Below are 12396 nucleotides of genomic sequence, written 5' to 3'. Positions count from 1 at the left end.
TGGATGGTGGGTCTTCCCCTTCGAATTTTTCTTTATGGTAGGAATATATTTATTCTGAATATTTTGAAATATCACCTTAAATGTCAGCCACTACTTCTCTATTAATCCAGCCTCTATCCTAGTATCCCAGTTCACTTCAGCTAGCTCAGCTTTCATACCCACATACTTTCCCTTATTTAAGTTTAGTCTTAGACCCACTCTTCTCCCTTTCAAACTGGATGTAAAATTCAATCATATTCTGGTCGCTGCTACCTTTACTCTGAGGTCATTAACTAATCCTGTCACATTACACAATACCAAGTCTAATATAACTTGCTCTCTGGTTGGTTCCAGAATGTGCTGCTCTAAGAAACTCTCTCAAAAACATTCCAAGAACTCCTCATCCAGGCTACCACTGCCAATCTTATTTTTCCAGTTTATATGTAGATTAAAATCACCCATGATTATTGCTATCCCTTTATCGCAATATTTCTTCTTGAATACTTTGTCCTACATTGTGGCTACTGTTAGCGGGTCTGTAGACCACTCCCACCAGTGACTTCTTTCTCCTACTATTCCTCATCTCCACCCAAACCAATTCTACATCCTGATCTCCTGAATCAAGGTCATCTTTAACTATTGCACCAATGATATCATTGATTAACAGCGCTACCCCTCCATCTTTACCTAGCTTCCTATTCTTCTTGAATTTCATGTACCCCTCAATATTCAGGACCCAACCCTTGTTGTCCTGCAGCTACATCTCTGTAATTGCTATAAAGTCATACTTATTTACTTCTATATGTGCTATCAATTCATTTACTTTGTTATGAATGCTACGTGCATTCAGTTACAGAGCCTTCAGTTTTGTCTTTTTGTTATCTTTGTAACATCTAGTCTTGACTGCTGGTGTATTCGTAGGTTTTTTCTCTCTGTCCCTTTCTGCCATACTTTGATCCCCATTTCCGATACTACTATTTTGCTCTCCTGCCTTGACTTGCTACATCAACCGAAGTTTGATCCCTCACCCCTCATTTCATTTAAAACCCTCTTTACTAGTTACGTGATTCGCAAGAACACTCATCCCAGCACGGTTCAGGTGTAGACCGTCCTAATCTTACAGCCCCCACTTCCTCAGTACTGATGCCAGTGCCCCACAAACCGGAACCCACTTCTCCCACACCAGTCTTTGAGCCACGCTTTTGCCGCTCTAATCTTACTTTCCCTATGCCAATTTGCACGTGGCTTAGGTAGTAATCCAGAGATTATTACTTTTGGGGTTCTGCTTCTTAATTTTATGCTTAGCTCCTCATACCGACTATGCAGAGCCTCTTTCCTTGCCCTGCCTACATAGACCATGACAACTGGATCCTCCCCGTCCCACGACAAGTTCCTTTCCAGCCCTGAACAGATGTCCTGAACCCTGGCACTGGGCAGGCAACACAGCCGTCTGGACTCTCGCTCTTTGCTGCAGAGAACAATGTCAATCCCCCTCATTACACCGTCCCCTACTACCACTGCATTCCTGTTTGCTCCCCTGGCTTGAACGGCTTCCTGTACCATGGCGCCATGGCCAGTCTGCTCATCCATCTTGCAGATTTCGCTTTCGTCCACAATGGTTGTGAACACCTCAAAACTGTTTGACAATTGCAAACTCTGAGGCTCCTCCATTACTGTCTGCTCGATCCCTTTACCTGCCTCACTCATGGCCACATCCTCCTATCCCTCACTGCTGACCAAAATAGATGACCCTGTTCTAAGAGATGTGACCCTCTACTGTAACAAAGTGTCCAAGTATTTCTCCCCCTCCTTTATGTTGTGTAGGGTCTGCAATTCGGCTTCCAGATCAATAATCCTGCTCTGGAATTTCTCTAACTGCTTACGCTTTCTGCAGACGTGTTTGTCCTGGATTGACTTGGAGTCCAAAAGTCCCCACATTCCAGAACTGCAACGTAACACCTGTCCTGCCATTCTAACTTATGTTATTTAGATAACTTAATTTAACTACTTTCTTCCTATGTATGCTACAATTTACTCTGCTTATTGAATGTTAATACCAATGACAGCTAAAAGTTATACGCTTCTTAACTACACAGGTATGTCTTTTACATATTTGTTTTATTTATTTTATTTTTATTGCTTTTTTATTTTTATTGTTTTATTTTAATTTTAAAGTTTGTTATTTTTATTAATAGATCTACCTTAAATCCCATATCCTAGGGGAAAGGATTTTCCCCTCATCGGGCGGGCACGGTGGGTGGGTCTGGAAGTGGCTGCGCAATGGTCTGCTGCCCGCAATCGGGCCCTGACCACAATTTCACACTGGCTGGCAATTACTGGTCAGCCAGCATAAATCGCGTGCTGCAATGCTCTGCGCTACCAGGGTGGGGAGGGGGGAGGAGGGCGGGCGTGGAAGTTTGTGCATACGCATGAGTGCGTTCATGGAAATCTCCCTGAAGGCACAGAGCTTCCTCAGGGAGCTGAAAATTTATAACATTAAAAATAAAGATTTAAAAAACAAGGAAAACATGTCCCCTCATGTGACTCTGTCACATGAGCAGGGACATGTTGCAAACGAGTTATGTAAACTTTTATTTTTAATTAACATCGGAACCCTCATCCTGCCTGGATGAGGTTTCCCCAAAAATCGAATGGCCGCTTGGCCTATTCACCCGCCCGCCATCCGTAACGTTGGACAGGCAGGGAAAACTCCAATTAATTGATAGATTAATGGGCTTAACAGCCCTTTTAATTGTCAGCGGGTGCGCTGCCGACTCATGCGCACGCCCACCGACCAAAATATCACATAATGACATCGGGACACTCACCCGACGTCATTGCGTGCTATTTCACGCTCATGCGTGTCGGGCGCGTGTCCCCACGCCGAGGTGAAAACTCAGCACCTAAGCTGACACAGAACATTTACCGGTCAATCAACTTATCAGCTAGCTGCCTGTGACGTCACAGTTGCCTTTTTCCCCCACTGATGCCTCTCAGCAGCTGAAATGGTGCGCTCTTCAGTTCTCGACTGTCTTCCGCAGGTCTGCTCTGACTCCCAGCAAGGTAGGGTCATGTGCAACCTCACCCTCCGATGAGCTGGGACCTCCATTACCATGCCCAGTACCCTACACTTGCAGATCCCGTCTCTATACAATTCTCTAAATTAGAGACAACGTTAGCATCTGAATTGGTGGCTGCAAGTTGACAGTGTGTATTCATCAGTCTTCTTGGTGTTCCTCCACTACCTGGCAAGGTTACACTTCTTGGGCGTATGAAAGGAGAGAGGCACAAGGGTAAGATTATGATGATGGGAACGAACGAAAGTAAGAGGTGCATGCTAGCATCATCTGCAGCTTGTAAACCAGAAGAGATTGTGGGATGAGGGGGAAATAGAATTTGAGAAGGATTAAGGGCTGGATTTTCGCTATCAAGGCAGGTATTTCAAGTTTGGAAATTTCCCAACTTGACAGACCGACCTTGGTACATAGTGCCCCTTTACCCGCTATTTTTGATCCAGGGAAGTGGATGCAGGTTGGAGTCAGGCCCGCCTGCCCACAATCATAGACCGGAGCTGGCCACAGAGGCGGCCAAAACCCGAGGCGGGATGTTTAAAAAGCCAGTTTCGGTTCTCTAGGACTTCATCACAGCTATTTGGATACACTTTAGGCCCTTATGCATATTTGGATGAGAGCCGAGACTCTCATAAAAGTATTAACTCTGTTTACACAGCTGGAGAGAAGTGTGGACTTTGCTTGATTGACAGTCAAATGAACTTAAAATAAACTTTTTTTTCTCTGCTCTTTTGTCAATCTCTTAACGTTTATTTGCACAAGTTAAGAGGTGTCAAGTGCTTAAAGTTTCTGTTATTGATGCTTTAATGGTCTGTTTGATTGACACTTTTTTAGGGTTGTAGGAACAAGAGTGTTGTTTTTGGAAAATTATGAATGAGTGTTTCTTTCTAAGCAGCTCCACACATGCCATTCATACTCTAGGGTTCATTGGCTCTGTACAGAGTGTATGCTAGGTCATGGAAGGGCCACAAGTTGGCATGGAGAGCACGAGGGGCCATTATGGGTGGGTGGGGAGCTTGAGCTGACATTGAGTTAACATGGGGCTAAAAGGGTCCATGGGGGTGGGTGGAGGGGCACGACTTGGCATGGAGGGAGCATGGAGGCATGGGAAGATCTTTTGAAGGTACCTTTCAAAAGGTTCTGAATCCAGACTAAGGTTCACGATTCCTTTAAGGGGCTGCAAATCACAAGTCATGGAGAAGCTGGCCCAATTCCATGAAAAGTGCAGGATGCTAGGAGATGTCTATTCCCGCAATGGAGTCGGTCAGGTCAGCAATGTAGGGTGCATGTTCACTTCCTCACCCTTATCCCATGTTAGCAGAAATTGGGGGTGCTGGGAATGGCTGTGGCTGGGTGGGGTAGGGGAAGTATCTTGCAATTGGGTCCTGCCTGACACTTTTAAATGGCTCTCCAAATGACTCCACGAAAATTCAACTCTAAGTGTGAGGATACCATCATCTTTGTTGGTTTCAGCTCTGCCACTGGCCACAGCCTCAGCAGTGGGTATCCCAATAAGAGCCAGTGCCATCACCTGCATGAGGGTTAGAGCATAGCTGAGCCTCTGTGGGTAGCCCCTGCAATCTCTGGTTGTGCACCACCTTCTCCTGCAAGAGAGAGGGAAGCATCTGTTCCAGGCACAATGCACCCAGTGCAGGCTAGCTTTAACTGGTACCAGGAAGTTATGATTTGGGCCTCCTACTGATGCATGCAGCCAATCAACAGTGCAGTTAGCACTGGCTGCGCACAGGAATCATTCCAATAAGCAGGCAGCACCAAGTTGGTGTTGGCATTGCAATCAATAGCAGTGGGTTAATTCCACATTGCGATCCCTGTTACTGATTCTGGGGGCTATCCAATTTAGTCCCCTTTGTTCCCATTTCTTTAGGTCTCATTGGTCAAACATCTTCATATTCACGGATGTTTCAATAGAAGAGGAGACATTTATGTCATCATGCCATGCCGGTGTTACGTACTCTAATATAATTCCCTCATTCTTTCCCATACTTATTAATATTTTTCATCTTCCCTTTTCCAGCAGCATGTGATCCACCATTTTTTTTTGCTGTTCTTTGGCTTTTGGGGTTTGTGATAGTGATAGTGCTTTAACAATTTTTCCAACTCTTCCTTTCTATTAACCCCTTTGTCCTGTAACTGCATCAAACAGCCCAAAGTAAGATAGGTGAGTTCTGGTGATAGGTCATTGACCTAGAATTTTGGGCTGAATAACATGGCAGTGGGCCCCTGCCAGAAACCATGTTGGTGTGAAGCTGACTGACATGCCGAGCAGCCTCACAGCTATAAAGCCCTGCGTGGCTCATTAACCAGGGCTGAGTGGGACTTCTACCCCTCAATGGGGTAGAAGTCCGGCCCCTGGAGCTTCCAGCCAATCTGATTTTTAATTTAGCCCCTGGCTGCTCGTGTTCCCTCAGCAGAACCTCTTTCCTCGTTCTACCTATATCGTTGGTACCCACGTGGACCACGACAATTGGATCTTGTGTGTGGCTGTGACTATGAGTGAGGAAGTGGCACTGCAAGAGCCTTAGCCCTTGTCCTTATCCAACAGGTTTGAGATTCTTGCTCCTTGCATGGATGAGAGCGGGGACTGTAGGGAGGATGAGCAAACTGACAATAGCACCATGGTACAGGGAGCCATTCAAGTGGGGGAAGAAAAGAGAAATGTAGTTGTAATCAGGGATAGTATAGTAAGGGGAATAGATACTGTTCTCTGTAGCCGGGATCGAGAGTCCTGAAGGCTGTGTTGCCTACCTGGTGCCAGGGTTATGGATATCTCATCTGGGCTGCAGAGGAACTTTGAGTAGGAGGGGAAAGATCCAGTTGTCGTGGTCCACGTAGGTACCAACGATATAGGTAGAACGAGGAAAGAGGTTCCGCTGAGGGAATACAAGTAGCTAGGGACTGAATTAAAAAGCAGAACCAAAAAGGTAATAATCTCCGGATTACTACCTCAGCCATGAGCTAATTGGCACAGGGTCAATAAGATTAAAGAGGTAAATGCGTGGCTCAAAGATTGGTGTGGGAGAAATGGGTTCGAATTCATGGGCATTGGCACCAGTATTGGGGAAAGAGGGAGCTATTCCATTCAGACGGGCTCCACTTGAATCATGCAGGGACCAGTGTTCTGGTGAATCGCATAACTAGCGTTGTAGATAGGGCTTTAAACTAAATAGTGGGGTAGGGTTCAGTTGCATGGAAATATAAAAAAATCAAAGTTTAAGGAGAGGTTAAGAGTGCAAGTTAGTGATGAGGCTGATTGTTACCAAAAAGTGAAAGGAAGGGACAGAGTGTGTGAACGCCATATTGCACCAAAGAATCATGTAAGAGTAGGGAAAATTGACAATAGGGCAAACTTAAAGGCTTTGTATCTGAATGCACATAGTATTCGGAATAAAACTAATGAGTTAACAGCGCAAATAGAGATAAATAGGCATGATTTGGTGGTGATTACTGAGACATGGTTACAGAGAGAACAGGTTTGGGAGTTGAATATCCAAGGGTACTCAGCGTTTTGGAAGGATAGACAGGAAGGAAAAGGAGGTGGTGTAGCTTTGTTAGTAAAGGAAGAGATCAGTGCTATAGTGAGGAATGGTATAGGCACTGGAGAGCAAGATGTAGAGTCAGTCTGGGTAGAAATAAGAAATAGCAAGGGAAGGAAGTCCCTAGTGGGATTAATCTATAGGTCCCCAAACAATAGTTAAGCAGTAGGGCACAGTATAAACCAGGAAATACTGGGAGCATGTAAGAAAGGCACGGCAATAATCATGGGTGATTTTAACAAAAACAGAATTACCTGGAAAAACTCAGCAGGTCTGGCAGCATCGGTGGAGGTGCTGCCAGACCTGCTGAGTTTTTCCAGGTAATTCTGTTTTTGTTTTGGATTTCCAGCATCCGCAGTAGCTTTTAGCTTTTTGTTTTTATATATGAGTGATTTTAATATGCATATAGACTGGACTAATCAAATTGGCAAGGATAGTCTCGAGGGAGAGTTCATAGAGTGTATTAGAGATTGTTTCTTGGAGCAATATGTTGTGGAACCAACCAGGAAGCAGGCTATTCTGGATTTGGTTTTGTGTAAGAAATGGGATAAATTAATGATCTCATAGTAAAGGATCCACTCGGGAAGAGTGATCATAGCATGCTAGAATTTCAAGTTCAGTTTGAGAGCAAGAAACTTGAGTCCCACACTAGTGTTCTGGAGTTAAACAAAGGTAACTACATAGGCATGAGGGCAGATTTGGCCCTAGTGGACTGGGCAGAAAGACTACAAGGTAGGACAGTTGATGAACAGTGACAGATATTTAAGGAGAAATTCAATTCCTCCCAGTCAAATATGTTCCAAAGAGGAAGAAAGATGGTAAGAGGGGGAAAAAGCATCCATGGCTAAGCAAGGAAGTGAAAGATAACATAAAGGCAAAAACTAAGGCATATCAAATTGCAAAGGTCAGTAGCAGGCTGGAAGATTGGGAAACTTTTAAAGATCAACAAAGGGTTACTAAAAAATAATAAAAAGAGCAAAGGTAAATTATGAAAGAAAACTAGCGCAAAATGTAAAAACTGATAGCAAAAGCTTCTACAAGTATATAGAAGGGAAGAGAGTAGCTAAAGTGAACGTTGATCCCTTGGAGGATGAGACTGAGGAGTTAATACTGGGGAACGCAGAAATGGCAGAGATGCTTAATCAATATTTTGCCTCAGTTTTCATGGTGGAGGACACTAATACCACCCCAATAGTAACAGGTAGTGCAGAGGGTATAGAGAAGGAGGAACTTAGAACAGTCACCATCACCAGAGAAAAAGTACTGAGCAAACTATTGGGATTAAAGGGTGACAAGTCCCCAGGACCTGATGACCTACATCCCAGGGTCTTAAAGGAAGTGACAGCGGAGATAGTGGATGCATTGGCTATAATATTCCAAAATTCCCTGGAGTCTGGAAAGTTTCCAGTGGATTGGAAAAATGCTAATATAACGCCCTTATTCAAAAAGTTGTGGGGGGTGGAGGCAGAAAGTAGGAAACTATAGACCAGTTAGTTTAACGTCTGTCGTTGGGAAATCGTTGGAATCCATTATTAAGGAAGTAGTAATGGGGCATTTGGAAAGTCAAAATGCAATCCATCAGAGTCAGCATGGTTTTATGAAGAGTAAATCATGTTTGACTAATTTGTTAGAGTTCTTTGAAGATGTGACAAGCAAAGTGGATAATGGGGATCCTGTAGATATAGTCTGTCTGGACTTGCAGAAGGCCTTTGATAAGGTGCCGCACAAAAGATTAATACACAAGATAAGATTACACGGAGTTAGGGGTAATATATTAGTTTGGATAGAGGATTGGCTAACCAACAGAAAGCAGATAGTCGGGATAAATGGGTCTTTTTCTGGATGGCAAGCTGTAACTAGCGGAGTGCCACAGGGTTCGGTCCTTGGGCCCCAACTATTTACAATCTATATTAATGACTTGGATTCAGGGATAGAAGGTACTATAGCTAAATTTGCAGATAACACCAAAATAGGTGGAAAGTAAGTTGCAACGAAGAAATAAGAAATTTACAAATGCATATGGACAGGTTAGGTGAATGGGCCAAAATTTGGTAGATGGAGTTTAACGTGGATAAGTGTGAGGTTATCCATTTTGGTAGGAAGAATAAAAAGGTGACTTATTATTTAATTGGAGTGAAATTTCAGAATGCTTCAGTGCAGAGGGATCTGGGTGTCCTCGTGCATGAATCACTGAAAGCTAGTATGCAGGTACAGCAGGTAATAAGGAAGGCAAATGGAATTTTGGCATTTATTGCTAAAGGAATAGAGTATAAAAATAGGGAAGTGATGTTGCAACTGTACAAAGCATTGGTGAGACCGCACCTGGAGTACTGTGCACAGTTTTGGTCCCCTTACTTGAGGAAGGATGTATTCGCAATGGAGGGGGTTCAGAGGAGGTTCACTAGATTGATTCCTGAGATGCGGAGCTTGTCTTATGAGGAGAGATTGAGCAGTTGAGGCTTATACTCGCTAGAGTTTAGAAGGATGAGAGGAGATCTAATTGAGGTATGTAAGATGCTAAAGGGGATAGACAAAGTAGACGTGGAGCAGATGTTTCCCCTTGTGGGGCATTCTAGAACGAGAGGCCATAGTTTTAGGCTAAGGAGTGGCTGATTTAAATCAAGGATGAGGAGGAATTACTTTTCTCAAAGGATCGTGAATCTGTGAAATTCACTACCTCAGAGTGCAGTGGATGCTGGGACGCTGAATAATAGACAGATTTTTAATTAGTAACGGGTTGAAAAGTTATGTGGAAAGGGCGGGAAATTGGAGTTGAGGCCAAAATGAGATCAGCCATAATTGTATTGAATGACCGGGCAGGCTCGAGGGGCTGAATTGCCTACTCCTGCTCCTAGTTCTTATGTTCTCATGTCCTTATGATTGGCTGGCAGCTCCATCAGTCCCGGCAGTACCAAGAAGGCGTCAGTGGCAGCTGCCAGGACTGCAGGTGAGGAGTGGAGTCCAAGGTAAATACAGGTCTTGGGCTGAGATGGTTTGGGAATGTTAGGGACGGGGCAGTGGTGGGGAGAGGGTGGGTTTAAGAGAGGGAGCGGGTAGGAATGAAGGGTGTGTTCAGTCACGATCGGCAAAAGGCAGCTCCTGAAGGGCAATCTCCCCCACAACTTCATTTCCACCCTTTAAGCATTTCAGGTTAAAAACCGGGCTTCCACTCCTACCCTGCTGCCCACGCCAACATGTTGTGGCGTGGGCAGTGTAATATTAGTCAATTAGCTTGATAACAAGCCTAATTGACCCTTAATTGCTCATTTTATTATGACGGATGGGCTGCCGATTTTGGCGCGCACCCACCTCCTGTATTGTGGGGATGAGCTCCGGGGTGGGCAGGAAGACGATGGGATGGACGCCCAGCCCATTTTACTTACCCCCACTGTAAGGGGCATGTAAAATTCAGCCCATCGACTCCGTTTCTCTCTCCATAGATGCTGCCTGACCTACTCAGTATTTTGAGCATTTTCTGTTTTTATTTCAGATTTCCAGCATCCACAGTATTTCACTTTTGAGACAGAACATTAATTATTTGGAACAGTCTGTGATGACAGACCTACGTTCTACCATTCTGTACTACAGTACCTTAGTGATATTGGAACATTAAAGTTAGAAATGTTGGTCTGGATTTTGTTCTGGGACACCACCCATTTTCAGGCAGTGCCAGGGCATTAGTGGGAGAAAAATAGGGTGTTGAATGCCATACCAAAAATCTGAGTTTTCTCCACCCAACTGGAGGCAGTCATTTTCTACCTCGCTTGCCGGTCTCAATACAAGTAAAATGACAGAGCTTACTGACCACGTGAGCTCTGCCTCCCCAAAATAATGACCCAGGAATTGCTGCCATAGTAATGGTGAGTTGAATGGTGCATGCCATTATTAATGTATAAATCACTGAGCATCTTGTAGGAACGATGAGATGCCATGTGAATAGCAAATCACCAGAAGTTGATTAATGATTTGCACCACTCTGCCATTAGCCTAATTTCCCATGCAGTTGCAGTATTTGCACTTTAATTGGCTATTAAACTCGCCAAAGAAAATTAGGACTGGCACTTAACAGCCTATGTTCCTTTTTAATGAGGAGATTTATATTCCTGCCATACTGCTGAGCATCTCTAGCCCAGAAAGTAACAGTTTAAACTGAGGATTCTCATTCCAACAGGCAGTAAACTTTCATTCAAAATGTTTCAAATATGAAATATTACATTTTAACTTTCTCTCTTAATCCAACATTTTATTCCATCTTTTTATTTCCTCTTCTGTACCTGATTTGGCTTTACTCTCAGCATAAAAATTCACTCCCTCCACCACTGGCATACAATGGCAGCAGTGTGTACCATCTACAAGATGCATGGCAGCAACTCGCCATGCTCCCTTGACAGCACCTCCCACATGCACAACTTCTACCACATAGTGGAAAAAGGCCATCAGACCAAGTTCGCTTCAAAGTCACATATCATCCTGGCTTGAACCTATATCACCATTCCTTGACTGTCACTGGGTTAGAATCCTGAACTCCCTTCCTGGCAGAATTGTGGGTGTAGCTACACTACATGGACTGCAGCGGTTCAAGAAGGTGGTTCACTACCACCTTCTCAAGGCAATTACAGATGGGCAACAAATGTTGGACCAGCAATGCCCACATCCCATGAAAGGATAAAATAAATAGACTGCAACTCAGGTAAATGTGATCACTTCACTGTAGGGTTATCCAGTGAATAGAAATCTCATCCTACTACACATTCCATCGTGATTTTGCCCTGGAGGATCAATATCTTTTCCACTGTACATTCCAGTAAGAACAACCCAATAAAAATCTGGACGTATTTTGTTGCTAAATATCATTTTCTTTCCAGAAATTTTCTCAGTCTTCTTGTTCACACACAAAAATGCAGAAGGGGAAAATGTCACTGTAAAATTACAGGGAGGAACGAGATTGCTGATCTATCTCTTGCATCTCCTCCCAAAACTTTGCATTTATTTGTGCACAGGCTTCCTTAGAAAATGGACGGATTGATCACGTTTTGTGGGTTTGATAGGTAAATGCTTTCTTATGTTGTCATTTAGGAAAGCATGTGAAGTGTAATGGATAGTTCAGATCATTAGATGGGAAAGTTTTCTGAAAAAGAAATATTGACCAGTGACTGATGTGGACATTCATCATTTTATTGCTGTTGACCATGTTGCTAAAGTCAGGTTACTTACAGGTTTATTACATTAGAGGAAACTGCTGGCACAGCGAAAAGTCCTGCCTCTTCACAGTCAACTATCATACCCGTACACGTGCACTGTTCTGGGTACACATCAAGTACTATAAGGAAGGATAAGATTGTAAATAAGTTAAAAGTTAACAAATTCTATACAGTATCATAGAGGTGTGAGTTATACTTCTGTTTTTTTTTAGGAGACTTTATGCAAAGTGGGAGATGCAATTCTGGGGAAGTGGAATACTGTTTTTCATTCAGGAACTTAACGTCCCAGAATCAGAGTGAGTGAGGGAGCAAATGAGCTTGTACACGAGCAGGGGAGAGACCTCATCCTGAGTGAGACACAGCCAGAGTGAGTGTGGGTACTGGCAATTTGGTGTACAGTTGGAATTCGGTGCAGAGAGGAAGAGGTGCTCTTTGCAATTTTTCTTTGCTATCCAACTTCTTAAATATTCAGAGAATGGTCTTGCCCTGCTGCAGCAGTAGAGGCTACAAGGGAGAGAAATGACTGGTAAGTAGTGGGTGAGGTCGGGTAAGTATTTACCACTTTTATCACTTATAGTTTAAGGTCCTTTT

At 43.7% G+C, this 12396-nt stretch overlaps 1 protein-coding gene across 2 annotated transcripts in view; it reads right to left on the bottom strand.

Annotated features, from left to right (window-relative positions):
- Positions 1-12396, bottom strand: part of rxfp2l (relaxin family peptide receptor 2, like) — a 155835-nt gene that overhangs the window by 86277 nt on the left and 57162 nt on the right. For both annotated transcript variants that reach the window (XM_078547594.1, XM_078547595.1), the window contains exon 4: positions 11819-11924. In XM_078547594.1, coding sequence (XP_078403720.1) covers positions 11819-11924 — 106 coding nt within the window. The remainder of the gene's footprint in view (positions 1-11818; positions 11925-12396) is intronic.

This window comes from Cetorhinus maximus, chromosome 8, assembly GCF_964194155.1.
Source record: "Cetorhinus maximus chromosome 8, sCetMax3.hap1.1, whole genome shotgun sequence".
NCBI classification, from domain to species: Eukaryota; Metazoa; Chordata; class Chondrichthyes; order Lamniformes; family Cetorhinidae; genus Cetorhinus; species Cetorhinus maximus.
Note: the sequence above shows the minus strand (reverse complement) of the source record. Positions and strands in the feature narration are given on the sequence as shown.